The sequence below is a fragment of the Microtus ochrogaster genome, chromosome 7 (genome assembly GCF_000317375.1).
Source record: "Microtus ochrogaster isolate Prairie Vole_2 chromosome 7, MicOch1.0, whole genome shotgun sequence".
Classification (NCBI taxonomy): domain Eukaryota; kingdom Metazoa; phylum Chordata; class Mammalia; order Rodentia; family Cricetidae; genus Microtus; species Microtus ochrogaster.
Window position 1 is genome coordinate 21,547,631 of NC_022014.1, and position 15,754 is coordinate 21,563,384.

At 38.5% G+C, this 15,754-nt stretch overlaps 1 protein-coding gene and 1 pseudogene across 1 annotated transcript in view; one reads left to right on the plus strand and one right to left on the minus strand.

The window, feature by feature from the left end:
* The window catches only part of Taok1 (TAO kinase 1), a 97,225-nt gene that overhangs the window by 60,043 nt on the left and 21,428 nt on the right, over nucleotides 1-15,754 (plus strand). The window contains exons 12-15 of the mRNA XM_026780057.1: nucleotides 2,245-2,379; nucleotides 8,728-8,964; nucleotides 10,753-10,881; nucleotides 12,162-12,365. Coding sequence (XP_026635858.1) covers nucleotides 2,245-2,379; nucleotides 8,728-8,964; nucleotides 10,753-10,881; nucleotides 12,162-12,365 — 705 coding nt within the window. The remainder of the gene's footprint in view (nucleotides 1-2,244; nucleotides 2,380-8,727; nucleotides 8,965-10,752; nucleotides 10,882-12,161; nucleotides 12,366-15,754) is intronic.
* LOC101999238 lies at nucleotides 6,373-7,256 on the minus strand (annotated as a pseudogene).

The following is a 15,754-nucleotide window of genomic DNA, read 5'->3' on the forward strand; positions in this document are numbered from 1 at the left end:
TTTTTTTTTTTCGAAACAGGATTTCTTTGTGTGACCACCCTTGCTGTTATAGAACTGTGTAGACCAGGTTGGTCTTTGAACTCATAGAAATCTGCTTGTCTCTGCCTCTTGAGTGCTGGGATTAAAGGTATGTTTCACCACTGCGTATCAGTATCCACTTTTATATTTAAAATACAACAATAAATTTGCAAATTTAGGATTTAGTAAATGTCAGTGTTTGCTATATTCTCTGCTGAATTTTTTGAGCATGTTCATATGTTGGTATGTTTCCACATGTTGAGGCCCCAGATTGAACACTTTTCGTTGATCACTCTCTCCACCTTAGTTTAGAAGCAAGGTCTCTCAGTTGTACTGTCTTCCCAGTTCTCCTTTGCAGTTTTAAGTGTAAATTAATGTGGTAGAGTGCTGTCCTACCATACATGTGACCCTGAATTCAGTTCAAAGCAGGCTGGGTTGGTCATCTTTGATTCAGTTCTCAATACTAGGAAAAAAAGACAAGTCACGTAACTCTTGGCAGGAGAACTAATATAGAAATGTTCTGACGAACAGTAGTGGCTCACACCTCTAATCCTAGTACTGTGGAGGCAGAGGAAGGTGGATCTCTGTGAGTTTGAGGCCAGCATGGTCTACAAAACAAGTTCCAGGACAACTAGGGCTGTTAAACAGAGAAACCTTGAACAATAACAGCAACAAAAACATGTTCTTAAGATTTCTGGGTTTTTAAAGACTGAATTTTGCTGCCTAGCCCTGACCGATCTTAAACCTACAGTAGTCCTCCTTCCCTCCATCTGAGAATGACCTTTTTAATTTTAAAGCTGTGGTTTTATCTAGAAGTTATTAGACACAGTTACTAAGAAGTGGGAACCAACAAATGGGTGTAAAGAAATTATAGTGTGCGTGCACATATATATATATTTAGGATTTTATTGCTGTGAAGACACCAAGATCAGGGGAACTCTTATCAAGGAAAATATTTAATTGGGGCTGGTTTGCAGATCAAAAGTTTAGTTTCAGTATCTCCATTGGAGAGAGACAAGTGGTGCACACACCTTTAATCCCAGCACTCGGGAGGGGAGGCAGAGGCAGGTAGATCTCTGAGTTCGAGGCCAGCCTGGTCTACAAGAGCTAGTTCCAGGACAGGCTCCAAAGGTACAGAGAAACCCTGTCTCGAAAAAACAAAAAAAACAAAAAAAAAAAAAAAAAAGAAAGTTTCTTTTTGAGGTGATATAAAGTGTTGATAAATTTATAACATTAAAAATGTAATTGGTGCCAATTGTAATGGCCAAAAGAAAAATGGTTAACTTCTTTTTTTAAAGACAAGGTTTGGCTATGTGGCCTTGGCTGATCTGGAACTTAAAAGAGATCTTACTGGGGCTGAAGAGATGTCTCAGCCGTTAAGAGCACTGGCTGCTCTTCCAAAGATCCTGAGTTCAATCCCCAGCAACCACATGGCAGCTCACAACTGTCTACAGGGTATCTGGCACCCACACACAGACATACATGTAGGCACATAAAATAAAAATTAATACATTTTAAAATAAATGAAAATAAATCTTAAAAAACATTAATTGCTGTGTGGCTGTGGTGCATCTCTTAAAATTGTTTATTTTAGACAAATGACAAATATTATAAATATAATCTTAAACTTATAGTTTGACATGTCTATAATCAAAACACAACAAAGTAGTATTACACTGCATTGTTTATAAAACTCACACGTATTTAATTTTTTAATCACCATCATTTGAAACATTGATTACATGCTATACTATTTTGTTTTTAAGTTACATTAAAGCTTTTCAGTTTTATTTTAAAATATGTGTATATGTGGGGGTACATACAAATGAGTAGAGTTGCCAGAGGTGTCAGATCCCCTGAAGCTGGAGTCAAAGGTGTTTATAAGCCGCCCGATGTGTGCTGGGAATTAAACTTGGGTCCTGTGCAAGAATTGCTATTTATTACTGAGCAATCTCTCCAGCTCAAGCTTTTCGGTTGATATATAATATATAGAATATAAAACTGTATATTTTGTTTGTTGAATCTATACTTTTTCACACACTATGGAATTAATTTCAGCTAACTCAGCTTGTGTTGACAATAATAGTATTTTTAGTTTCTCTTTCTGCTTTGTAAAATTGTGTTTCTTTGAAATTATTGATTAAAATTGTCTTTAATCTTTTCCTTGAAACCTCAAAAAATTCACTTTACAAAATATTTTCTCTGTCACTCTCTTTCTCTATTAAGGAGGAGGAAAATTATAGAGAAGAAGGAGATCCTAGAACAAGAGCATCAGATCCACAGTCTCCACCTCAAGTGTCCCGTCACAAATCACATTATCGTAATAGAGAACACTTTGCAACCATACGAACGGCATCACTGGTATGTATTCACCTGTCCAAAACGAGTATCTTTGTTATGTTGGTAGTATCGACTCAAATATATTTAACTTTCTTATTTCTTTGGTATTTATTTTGTAAAACATTCAATGTTTAATTTCCCTGTTAGAAGAAAGCACTCTAAGAAATATTGAACTAGTAATGTATTGATATTTATTAATGTAGTAAATATTTTAGAATGTGTAAGAGACCTACAAAATACTAATTAAACAGGCATTCAAATAAATTTTAATACTTTTTTTAAAGCAGTATCAAGTTGTTAGGTTTTAGGCACAGAGAAGAGAATCTGTGTATTGCTGCATATAATTAACATTTCAGATATGTTAGCACAAACTTTGTTCAAGATATATGTCTAGAGTTGCCAAAAAGAAGGAACTGTTGAAAATTGCAGTTGATTGTATTACTATGCTCTAAATGTAATTTCTGTTTTCCAAAAAAACAATGAATATGGATATTTTTCCATTACAAACATTTTATGGAACATTTAAAATCATGTTCCAGCCATGCTTGCAGGTCTTCATTGCTAAGCCTGTCTACTTTTTTGAGTTCTAACCAAAAAAGTATAATGTTTCCTTTTCTGTTTCTTGGGATACTGGCCAAAGTCATAGGCATGATTGCCTTGATAGTCTCACTCTTCCTCCAAAGATCCCCACTGGTAAAAAATACATAAAACTGTAAGAGATTTTAAAAGTAGCCAGTTGTGGTACATGTCTTTAATCCCAGCATTCAGATGTCTGAGGCAGGTGGATCTCTGTGAGTTTGAGACCAGCATGGTAAATAGCCCAGCCATGGCTGCACAGTGAGACCTTGTAGAGCAAAGCATGGTAAAAGATTCTCAAGTTAAAAGGAAAGTACATAAAGATATCATTATTATGTTATTAGAATATATAGCATGACTGCTGGGCTGTGGTGGTGCATGCCTTTAATCTCAGAAGGCAGAGGCAGGCAGAAACAACAACAAAAGAGAATATATAGCATAGTGGCATATGCCTGTAATTCTAGCACTTAAAAGATTGATAGAGAAGGATCTCAAGTTCAAGACCAATCTGAGCTACCTAGTTGAGACCTTGTCTGAAGAAAACAAAACAAAGCAAGGGTTGACAATTTACATCAATAGTAGAGCACTTAAATCATTTACTCCAAACCTTTATCCCAAACACCACACATCAAAATAAAGCTTTCTGAGTTGTCTGGTTTGCCAGTCTCATGGTGCTATATGGCCATGAAACTATATGATGTGCAGTCAAGAACATAGTGTTTGTGGTTCTAGGAAGAAGACTCAGTTAATAAAGTGTTTGCAACATGAGCATAAGAACATGAGTTGGCTGGGTGGTGGTGGTACATGCCTTTATCCCTAACACTTGGAAGGCAGAAGCAGGTGGATCTTTTGAGTTCAAGGCCAGCCTGGTTTACAGAGCTAATTCCAGAACAGCTGGGGCTACACAGAGAAGCCCTGTCTGAAAAAGAAAACATCAGCCTGAGTTGGATCCCCAGCACACATGTAAAAAGCCAGCTATGGCAACACACATCTGTAATAATAGTACTAAGAAGTGAGGATGTCCAGATCCCAGAAGCTCAACTGCCACCTTGTCTATCTGAATCAGAAAAGCTCAAAGTTCAGTGAGAGACTGTCTCAAAAAAAAAAAAAAAAAGGTAAAGTGGGGCCAGGAAAGAAAATTGCCTTCAAGCCTGACAGTCTGAGTTCTATTACTAGTACGCACATAGTGGAATGAGAGAACTAACTTCTTCTGCGAGCTGTGCTCTGACCTCAACACAAACATAGTAAAACATTAAAATTTATTTTTTGGTTTTTCGAGACAGGGTTTTTCTGTGGTTTTGGAGCCTGTCCTGGAACTAGCTCTTGTAGACCAGGCTGGTCTCGAACTCACAGAGATCCGCCTGCCTCTGCCTCCTGAGTGCTGGGATTAAAGGCGCGCGCCACCACTGCCTGGCTTAAAATTTATTTTTAAAAGATTAGGTGCATAACCATTAAGAAGGACACATGACCTTGGCCTCTGGCCTGTGTATGTGCACACATGTACAGAGACATACAAAGAACATAATTTTTCAATTAAATCTTACAACTGTGTAGGGTATAAATAACACTTTATATAGAGATTATAGAGATGACAAAAATTGTTATTTTTCATGATTGTTATGGCAGATATGTAGAGAAGGCTCAAATACAAGGGAAAACCAATTTATGACCTCACACACATTAAATGTCAGTTTCTTCCTTCCTTGATGTGGGGATTCCAATCTGGGAAACCAATGTGCAGTCTCCTTTTACACTTCCTGAGTTTTGATTTCCTCGAATTAGCTAAAGATATTTTTGTCACTTTAATAAAAAATGTGAAAGGTCTGGAGAAATGCCTTAGCAGTTAAAAGCACTACCTGCTCTTCCCAAGGACTTATGTTTAATTCGCAGCACCCACAACTATATGTAATTCAAATTCCAGGGGATCCAGCACCCTTGCTTCCACAGACACCAGATATACACATAGAGACAAAATGCTATAAACATAAAATGATAAATGAGACCTTGAAAGAAGAAAAATCTAGAAAATATTTATATCCTTAAACAGTTACTCTGTTTATTTCAAGTAGATTATCTTGAAAGTGTGTTGGTATTATTGCACAAATAAATATAGCTATATGTTGTAATAGGAGCGGCGGGGCTGCATCCCCAGCACCCCAGCTCCACCCCGGCCGCCTGCATGGCTAGCTTATGCCCCAAAATAATTACACGGACACTGTATTCATTTAATCACTGCTTGGCCATTTCTATCTAGCCTCTTCTATGCTAACTCTCGCACCTGGACTAGCCCATCTCTAATAATCTGCTGTAGCCCACAAGGTGGCTTACCAGGGAGATTCTAGCCTACATCCATCCTGGGTCGGAGCTTCATCGCGTGTGACTCAGAGAGCAGAGCTCTCGCCTCTGCCTGCAAGAGTGGAGCATCGTGTCTCTCTGAGGCGTCTGCCCCCGAGAGGAGAGCTGTCGAGTCTCTGAGCTCACTTCCTCTTCCTCCCAGAGTTCTGTTCCGTTCACTCCTCCCACCTACGTTCTAACCTATCAGGGCAAGCAGCTTCTTTATTTAATTAACCAATGACCTTCCTCCATCAGCTATACTCATTCATTATAAGTATAACAATTGTATAATTTAATCTACCTTCTGCCTTTGTACATAAATTACACAGATTTTACATACTCAGTTTGAAATTTATATAATTATACATGCTTTACTTATGTTAGTACTTGTACAAAATAAGATGTCAAATTTCTGTCATCTCAGAAAGTTCTTTTTATCCTCACGCATTGGTAAAAGAGCACTTGCTGTCAAACTTGACAACTTGAGTTTGATCCTGGAGCCCACGTGGTTGTTTTCCACCCTCTGTGGAAAACATGCTGTGACATGTACTCACCTAAACACATACCTAAAATAAGTAAATGTGAAAATTTTTATTTCAATTTTAAAATTATACACACACACACACACACACACCTTTATCTTTTCTTTATGGTCAGTGTTTTGGTTTTTTTGACCAGCCCAAGAAATACTTGTCTATTTAAAGGTAGAATGGGGGCGAGATGTTAACAGCAGTTAAGACTGTGTACTGACCTTGCAGAAGACTAGACTTTGGTTCCCAGCACCCTGTCAGGTAGCTCACAAGTGACAGTAACTCTGGCTCACACCTCTGGTCTCCTTGAACACCTGCACCAACACACACATACCCTCTCCCCACACGCATAATTTTAAAAAGTTACAATAGAGATTGGAAATATGGCACTCAAGTTCTAGAGGATAAAACGTCTCTTCTGGCCTCTCAGGGCACGGAATCATATGCACAGACACACATACAGGCAAAACACTCACTCATAAACTAGATTATTTTTTATTAAAATAAATCTTGAAAAGTAAAGAATTCTAAAACAATTGGTTGTCCAGAAAATTTGGGGTTTTGTTTGTTTGGATTTTTTTTTCACTGTCCCTAATACTTTATTGGTTTCCTATAGACCTGTGCCCAGCTGGGTGGGTTTAGGGCAGGGGTCACTATTCACCAGATTCCAGGTAGGGAATGAGAAAGCCTTGGCCCAGCCTCCATCCTCTACACAGACCGTGGAGGGGGATTTAGTCTTTTCTGGGCCAGCACAGGACATTCAGGTGGGGCGAGATCCAAGAACTCAGGATCACTGATGTTTAGCCATCTTAGTTGTGTTTGGAGAAGTATTCCTTGCTGTCATCCACATTGGGCTTGATGGTGTCACTGCCAGGCTTCCAGCCAGCAGGACAGACTTCCCCGTGCTCATCTGTATACTGAAAGGCCTGGCCTAAGCGAAGAGCCTCATCCACAGAGCGTCCCACCGGTAGGTCATTGACTGTGATCTGACGCAGGACACCCTTGGCATTGATGATAAAGAGGCCCCTGTAGGCAATGCCCTCATCAGTTTTTAACACGCCATAGTTTTGGGACAAGCTTCTACTCACATCAGCAAGCAGGGGGATGTTCAGGGGGCCCAAGCCTCTCTCCTTCCGTGGAGTGTTGATCCACGCCAGGTGGGTGAACTTAGTGTCCACAGACACTCTGAGCACCTCGCAACCCAGCTTTCCAAAGTCCTCAGCGTGGTTGCTAAAAGCGATGATCTCCGTGGGGCACACGAAAGTGAAGTCCAGCGGGTAGAAAAAGAGGACCACGTACTTCCGTCTGTAGTCCGAAAGCTTGACTTCCTTGAAGGCGCCATCCACCACCGTGGTAGCCGTGAAATCAGGGGCCGGCTTTCCGATGCATGCATTGCCGGATGCCATGATTGCATGGGCAAGATCCGGTCACGCGGACGACCAGACACTACAGGACACAGAAAACAGAGATCTCAGAGCCAGTTTGTTTGGATTTTTGAGACAGGGTTTCTCTGTATCTTTTGGTGCCTCTCCTGGAACTAGCTCTTGTAGACCAGGCTGGCCTTGAACCCACAGAGATCCGCCTGCCTCTCCTTCCCTAGTGCTAGGATTAAAGGCGAGCGCCCTCACTGCCTGGCAAACCAATTGTTTTAATAGTTTGTTAAAAACCACTTTTCTTGGAGAGAAGAGGTGGCTGATCATTTAAGAGTCTGCTCTTCTAGAGGACCAAGATTCAATTACCAGCAACCACATGACAGCTCACAGCTATCGCTTTAGTTCCATCTTGTTAATTTCTACCTGGTTTGTTTTTTGTTGTTGGTTAGTTTTTTAGATGGCGATTCAATCTCTTGCTCAGACTAGGCTTGAACTCTTTAGGATAAGTGATCTTCCACTTCAGATTTTTCAATTAGTTGAGGCCATAGGCATACACCTTTGTGTATTGATGTTTCTAATTTTTGTTGGTGTCTTTTTCTTTATTTTTTTGTTTTTCTTTCAGTTTTTCAAGATAGGGTTTCTCTGTGTATCCCTGGCTATGCTGGAACTTTCTCTGTAATCCAGGCTGACCTCTAACTTGGAGATCCACCTACATCTGCCTCGAAAGTGCTGAGGTTATAGGTGTGTGCCCCCATGCCCGCCTTTTTGTTTTGCTTTTTGGTTTTGTTTTTTTCGAGACAGGGTTTCTTTGTGTAGACCAGGCTGTCCTGAAACTCACTCTGTAGACCAGGCTAACCTTGTACTCATAGAGATACACCTACTTTTGCCTCCCACGTTCTAGGTTTAAGGGCATGTGCCACTAAGCCCGGTTTTGTTTCTTGATCTGCTTATCTTAGCCTTATGCTAGTACCATGATGTCTTCTTGATTAGTATATGCACATTTTACTGTTTTATTTTCCTCAGTAATATTTTGCTTATCTAGATACTGTAATTTTTCATATAAGTTTTAGAGTCAGCTTGTCTTTTTCTTTTTTTCTTTCTTTTTTCTGGTGTTGGGTCCCCTGGCGTTAAAGACAGTTGAGCTGCCATGTGGGTGCTGGAAATTGAACCAACGTCCACTGGAAGAGCAAATAGTGCTCTTAACCTCTGAGCCATCTCTTCAGCCTATTTCTTTAAAAGATCTGCTAGATATTTAATTGTAAATTATAATGGCATTTCTTAGGTTAAATACCTCTTCAGGTAATAGAAATGTTCTAAATGCTTTATCAATGTTATTTTGTTTAGTAGCGATAGGGTCTTATGACATAAAAGATTTGACTTGGCCTTAGACTCATTATGTATATATACTACCAATCTGGACTTGTACTCTTGGCGATTCCTTTTCTCAGCCAAGCAAACACTAGGATTATAGACCTGTGTCTCCATGCCCAGCTTTCTAAATTCTTGTGGGGGGAAAAATGTTTTACTTGGTCTTTTTGTCTCAATTTTGTGTCTAGGTTACAAGACAGATGCAAGAGCACGAACAGGACTCTGAACTTAGAGAACAGATGTCTGGTTATAAGAGGATGAGGCGGCAGCATCAAAAGCAGCTGATGACTCTGGAAAATAAACTAAAGGCAGAGATGGATGAACACCGTCTCAGATTAGACAAAGACCTTGAAACTCAGCGTAACAATTTTGCTGCAGAAATGGAGAAACTTATCAAGAAACACCAAGCTGCTATGGAAAAAGAGGTGACTAATATTATTTATTTCTTTTAGGCTGTGTCCGTCTCTGAATGATTTGGGTCAGCATTTTGATGTTTAAAGTATCTAACCCTAAGAACTAAGTAAATTGACCCACGAAAGAGAAGCAATTATACAACTTGTATAAAGCTTTCTGTTTAAAAAACAAAAACAAAAATGGCTCTTGTATTTTTTTTCTCTTCTTAGTTCTGTAAATGAATCTGTGCAGTGAATCTGAAAATTGGGTGTGTTTTTTGCTAATGGTCATAGAGCTAGTTCCAGGATGGGCTTCAAAGCTACAGAGAAACGCTGTGTCTCGAAAAATAAAAACAAAACAAAAGAACAACAACAAAGGCAGACAAATGAATAATTGTGCAGGCTAGTTGTGGTGGTGTATGCCTTTAACCTCAGCACTTGGGAGGTGGAGGAAGATGGCTCTCTGTGATTTTGAGCTCAGCTAATCGTCTAGCCAGTGCAACACAGTAAGACCTATCTTTAAATAAATAAGTAAACTTGGTTAGGCCAGGTGTCATTGCACATAACTGTAACCCCCAGCATATTTGTGAGACAAAGACAGTATTGAAAGTTGAAGGAAAGCTAGCTGGAGCAACACACATAGCAAATTTACAAATAACCCGAGTCACACAGTAAGGATCTGGAGATGATACTGTGCTTCCCTAGCATGTACAAGCTCAAGGTTTTATTGTAGCACTGTAAGAACAACAACAAAAAAAGTTTAAAGGTACACCCTAGAAAAGAGAATGACTGTGACAAAATGTTACAGCTGATCATTATAGCTGAATTGATGAGCTTTTAGTTCAGTGAGACTCTCATAAACTATGGAATACACCTAGAATCAACCTCTGGCCTCCACTTGTACACACTCACATATGCAAGCTCAAAACAGTGCACACTCCACCCAAATTATATTTAACACATATGTAATATTTAACATTCACTTTAATAGGAGTTACAGGTAAGGATCTAATTTGAAAATGAATGTATCTCATTTTTTAATATATAAATTAACTCAGCTAAAAAAGCTTGGTAGAGGACTGAGAGATGGCTCAGCATTAAAGAGCACATACTTCAGGGATCCTGAGTTGAATTTCCAGCTCACACATCAGGTAGTTCACAACGCCTGTAACCCCAGCATTAGGAGGAGCTTATTTCTCTGACCTCAGCAGGCACCTCCACATACCTCTATACACAGACACATACACGTGTAATTAAAAATATTTATTAAACTATTCATTTATGTTTGAAGATAAATATGTATTTTGTTTTTATTTCTTGAAGGGACTATATAGGTTTTGTGGTTTTGATTGTTTTGGAGTTTTTCATATTTATTTTTGTTTCTGTTTCTCTCCCTCATATTCCCCCCTCCTGAGACAGGGTTTCCTCTGTGTAACAGCCCTGCTGCCTTCAAACTCACTTTGTATAGACTAGGCTGGCCTCAAACTCACAGAGATCTGCCTGCCTCTGCCTCCCAAGTGCTGGGATTAAAGGCTTATACCACTCCACCAGGCAGAATGTTATTTTCTTTTTCAATAAAGTGAGGAAAACATTTTGGTTTTGTAACTACATTTAAAAATAAAATAAATCCACCCTACTGATCTCTGAAATTAGACTGAAAAGGGTAAACTGATTAGGTTGTTTTGTTGTTTGTTTTTTGATGCTTCTGTTGCTCATCTACTACTACTATGTATTCTTTCTTGGTGGTGGATATTAAACTGATTTTTAAATTTATCTTCTTAACTAATTTGATTCATTTTTTTAAAAAAAAATTCTATATAGGCTAAAGTGATGGCCAATGAGGAGAAAAAATTCCAGCAACACATTCAAGCTCAACAGAAGAAAGAACTGAATAGCTTTTTGGAGTCCCAAAAAAGAGAATATAAACTTCGAAAAGAGCAGCTTAAGGAGGTACTTCTTTTACAAAAATTCCTTGTGTTTTTCTACTATTAGTTGTGTTTAATAGTTCTCTACTTAGCAGTTAGCATAAAGATTTATTTGTGGCCACAAAGTAAATATCTGCTTACATCAAAGCATTAATTATAATCTATAGTTTATTTAAGTTTTCTAGTTGAGTAGGAGTGATATAGAATCATTTCCTTAATCTAGAAATTGTATTGTGGGGGCTGGAGAGATGGCTCAGAGGTAAAGAGCACTGACTGTTCTTCCAGAGATTGAGGTCAACTCCCAGCAACCACATGGTGACTCACAACCATCTATAATGAGATCTGGTACCCTCTTTTGGTGTGCAGTTGGAACACTGTATACATAATAAATACATCTTAAAGTAAAATAAAAAATAGATATGGTGTTGTTCACCTGTAAGCCTGTACTCAGGAGTCTGATGAAAAATCTACCAGTATTAATTATCATCTTAGTTTATCTCCTTGGGTAATATGATTAGTTGTTTGTTTTTTCAGTTTTGCCCAATATGAATGTTTTTTCATTAAAGAAACTTTTAGAATCTTGTAAAACAAGGGAGTTAAAATTATACTTAAATCTTTTATTCTTAATTTTTTATAAGATTTATTTGTTTGTTTGTTTATTGTGTATAAGGTGCTGGCAGCAGGTCTCATTATAGACAGTTGTGAGGCACCATGTTTTTGCTGGGAATTGAACTCAGTACCTCTGGAAGAACAGTCAGAGCTCTTAACCTCTGAACCATCTCTCCAGCCCTATCCTTAATTCTTATTAAGATATATTTTTTGTCCTTTTCTTTTCTAACTTGAAATAATTCTGTCTCTTCTTGGAAAGATTTTTGAAGTTTTACTTATTAGCCAGTTATTCTGTGCTTTAAAGTCAGGAACCATGAAAATGAAGCTGTGTAAAAACTAAAGCTATTCGTGTGTTATGATGTACATAGAAACAAATTACTTAACTTTTCCCAGGTCAGCTGAGCTCTTGTTAGAAAGAAAACACTATTACCATGTAATTGATTGGGGATGTAGCTTCCTTCATGGCCAGGGCCCTACATTAATTTCCCTTCATTGTGAAAAGTAAGTAAATTTTATCATAGCTAGTCATGAACTACATAATTCTACCACTAAGGAGGCTAAGGCAGGAGGATTGTAAATTCAAGAGCAGCCTAGGCTACATAGTAATAACAGTAACAAAACATTACCAGGTTACCTTATACATTCATGTAGTTAATTTTTATCTAGCTAAATTTTTTTGGTTGATTTTGTTTCCAGGAACTGAATGAAAACCAGAGCACACCTAAAAAAGAAAAGCAGGAATGGCTTTCAAAGCAGAAGGAGAATATACAACATTTCCAGGCAGAAGAAGAAGCTAACCTTCTTCGACGTCAAAGGCAGTATCTGGAGCTAGAATGTCGCCGCTTCAAGAGAAGAATGTTACTTGGGCGACATAACTTGGAACAGGACCTCGTCAGGGAGGTATGTACATTTGAATGCTATAGAAATTTAAATAGATAAATATATTCAGTGCTGGAAATTAAAACATTTATTTTAAGATAAGGTCGTATTGGGCCAGGTTATCCTAAAACTCACTATTGAGTTCAAGCTGATTTTAAACTTGTGTGTGATAACTCCTGCCTCATCTCCTGATTGTTGCAGTAAAACTTTTTTTTTAATCAGTGAAACCTTTGTAATAGTTGAAAATTTTTGCCAGGTCTGGTAAGCCAGGCCCCAGCACTCTGTGTTTGAGGTCAGCCTGCTCTACATAACGAGTTCTAGGACAGCCTGGGCAAACAGAGAAACCCTGTTTCAAAAACCGAAACAAAAAGAAGAAAATTGAAAATTTTCAGTCACTTCCAAATCACTGCTTTTCTACATGTATGTCTCTTTACTTGAGTCATTGATGTACAAATGTCCACAAGACCTCTCTTTCCCTGTGATAGCACCTAAGAAAAACCTCCTTTTGTTAGCAGTTTCTCTTCCTTCTAAAAGGGGCTATGCTTTTCTCCCTTATGTACTAACCTGTACAAAACACATTTTGGAGGTCAGTGTATTTATCTTCCTCATTAGAACTGACTTTATGAAGTCACAGACTTTGTTCAGTTTTTTATATGCCTCAGTGTCTACCCTATAGTAAGCATTCAATAAATAACTTATTGATAATATGTGATTGACAAAAACTAGTTTTTAAGTATGAGAAAATTAATTTGGCAACTTTTACCTTTCTGACTTGGAATAGCTACCATGAGGTATATATTACCATTTAACACTTTTTAATAATCATGTTATTTATTACTTGGACAAGTGTTGTTGAAAGGTTTTTTATGCTTTTATTTATTTATTTTTGGATGTGGACACATGAGTATATGGAGGTCAGAGGACTCCTCCCAGGATTTAGTTGTATCCTTCTGTCTTGTGGGTCCTGGAGAACTTCAGGCTTGACAGTCAGACACTTTTACCCTTTGAGCCATCTTGCCAACTTTGACAGCCCATTTTTCTATTAAGATGGTGGGATCCACCTGCCTCTTCTACTAGAACACTAGGATTAAAAGCTTATGCCACCACCCCCAGTCTTGTCTTGCATGGTGGTGCACTCAGGAGACAGAAGCAGGCGGATCTCTGTAACTTGAGGCCACCCTGGTCTATAGAGTGAATTTTAGGGCAGCTATAGCTAAACAGAGGAGCCCTGTCTCAAAAAACAAAACCAAACAAAAACAATGAAAAGGCTGGGCGGTGGTGGCGCACGCCTTTAATCCCAGCACTTGGGAGGCGGAGGCAGAGGCAGTCATCCTGGTTTCTAAGAGCTAGTTCCAGGACAGGCTCCAAAGCTACAGAGAAACCGTGACTCAAAAAACCAAACAAACAAAAAAAAAAGAAAAAGAAAAAAAGATAAGAATTGTCTTCTTTATTAGAGTGTCTGTCAACATAGATAAATTTCTTTCAAAGAATAGATTAAAGTAGATTAGATATAGAGTGTGTTCAGTGAAGAAATTTAGGGGCTGGAGAGATGACACAGCACCTACACATACTGCTCTTGTGGGGGATGTGAGTTCAGTTCCCAGCACTTAAAGGGGTTTACAACTGTCTATATTCCATCTCTTAATGGGATCTGATGTCTCTGGTCCCAGGAACCTGCTCCCAGGTGATTATACCACACCCAGCACACTTAAGTTATATTTATATTAAGATAAGCTTTAAATATTTATGGCTATTTGAACTTACCCAGGCATGTTGGCACCTGCTTGGGAGGTATAGGGAGGCAGACCTTTGAGTTCCAGAACTGCCAGGGCTGCATAGTGAAACCTTGTATCAAAAACAAAAAAGGGGTTGGAGAGATGGCTCATTATTAAGAGCACTGGCTACTCTTTGAGAGGACCTAGGTTCAATTCCTATCATCCACATGTCAGCTCACAGCTCTCTGTAAAGTTCCAGAGGGTTCAATACCTTCACGCAGACACACATGTGGACAAAACACCAGTGTACATAAAATAATCATTAAAAGAAATAAAATTTAAAGTTATATTGATTAGATTTAAATTTAAAAATATATCAATAATAAGAGAAAACAATATCCAGTCATAGATGTAGGCTTAGGTGTTAAAGAACATTGTTAGTACCATCCTTTGAGCAAATGATTGAACCATAACTTTTTGATGTTCTCTTTCAAGATAGAGTTTTTCTTTGTTCTCCTGTGTAGCTGTCCTGGAACTCACTCTGTAGATAAGGCTGACTTCAAACTCAGAGATCTACCTCCCAAGTGCTGGGATCAAAGACAAACACAACCATTGCCTGGCAGAACTATAGCTTTTAAAAATATGCAGAGTGACTAGAGTAATGTAATGGTTCAATGGTTAAGAAAGCTATGACTTTCTGGCCTGGCGGTGGTGGTGCACACCTTTAATCCCAGCACTCAGGAGGCAGAGGCAGGCAGATCTCTGTGAGTTCGAGGCCAGCCTGGTCTACAAGTTCCAGGACAGGCTCCAAAGCTACAGAGAAACCCTGTCTCGAAAAACCAAACAAACAAGACAGAGACACAGAGACAGAGACAGAGAGAGAGAGATATTTACTTATCAGTTGTACATTTGGAGTTCTATCCTGTAGCATGATATGATGCAACATAGTTAGACTTTCATTGTTACCATTGGTAAAAGCAAAATAAAGAGAACCAGCTTAAATGACTAGTCATGTAGAAATGGTTGAATATTGTATTACAAAGTAGTAGCTTTCAGTAAAATAAAGTGTCTTTTTCTGGATGTGATGGCACACACTTGTAATCCTAGTACTTGAGAGGGAGAGGCAAGAGGGCTTTTTTTTTTTTTTTTATTCTTGGTTTGGGCATATGTGCATTAGATTGTCAAATAAAGAAAATAAAGCTTTGTCCCTATATTATTCAATCAGTTGAGTTCTTTAATAATGGATTATATCCCAATAAATAAGATACAACTGAGAAACATCTACAACAAGCTGTTGACCTCTAATGGTGAGAGTTTTCAGGATAGTGGATGTCATTGATTTTCACATTATTTGTGTGTCTATAGGTATATATACTTTTAAAAGACATTTTTGTACATGTGTGTATGACTGTATGTACACCATGTGCATGCAGTACCTGTGGATGCCCTGAAAGTGGAGGAAGCTGTGAGCCACTATGCAGGTGCTGGGAACTGAAACCAACTCCTTTGCATGAACATCAAGTGCTTTTTTTCACTGAATTATCTTTTCAGCTTCCCTTTTTATTTGGAAAAAAATATCTTAAAAGAAATAAATTTCACGGGGCTGGAGAGATGGCTCAGAGGTTAAGAGCATTGCTTGCTCTTCCAAAGGTCCTGAGTTCAATTCCCAGCAACCACATGGTGGCTCACAACCAT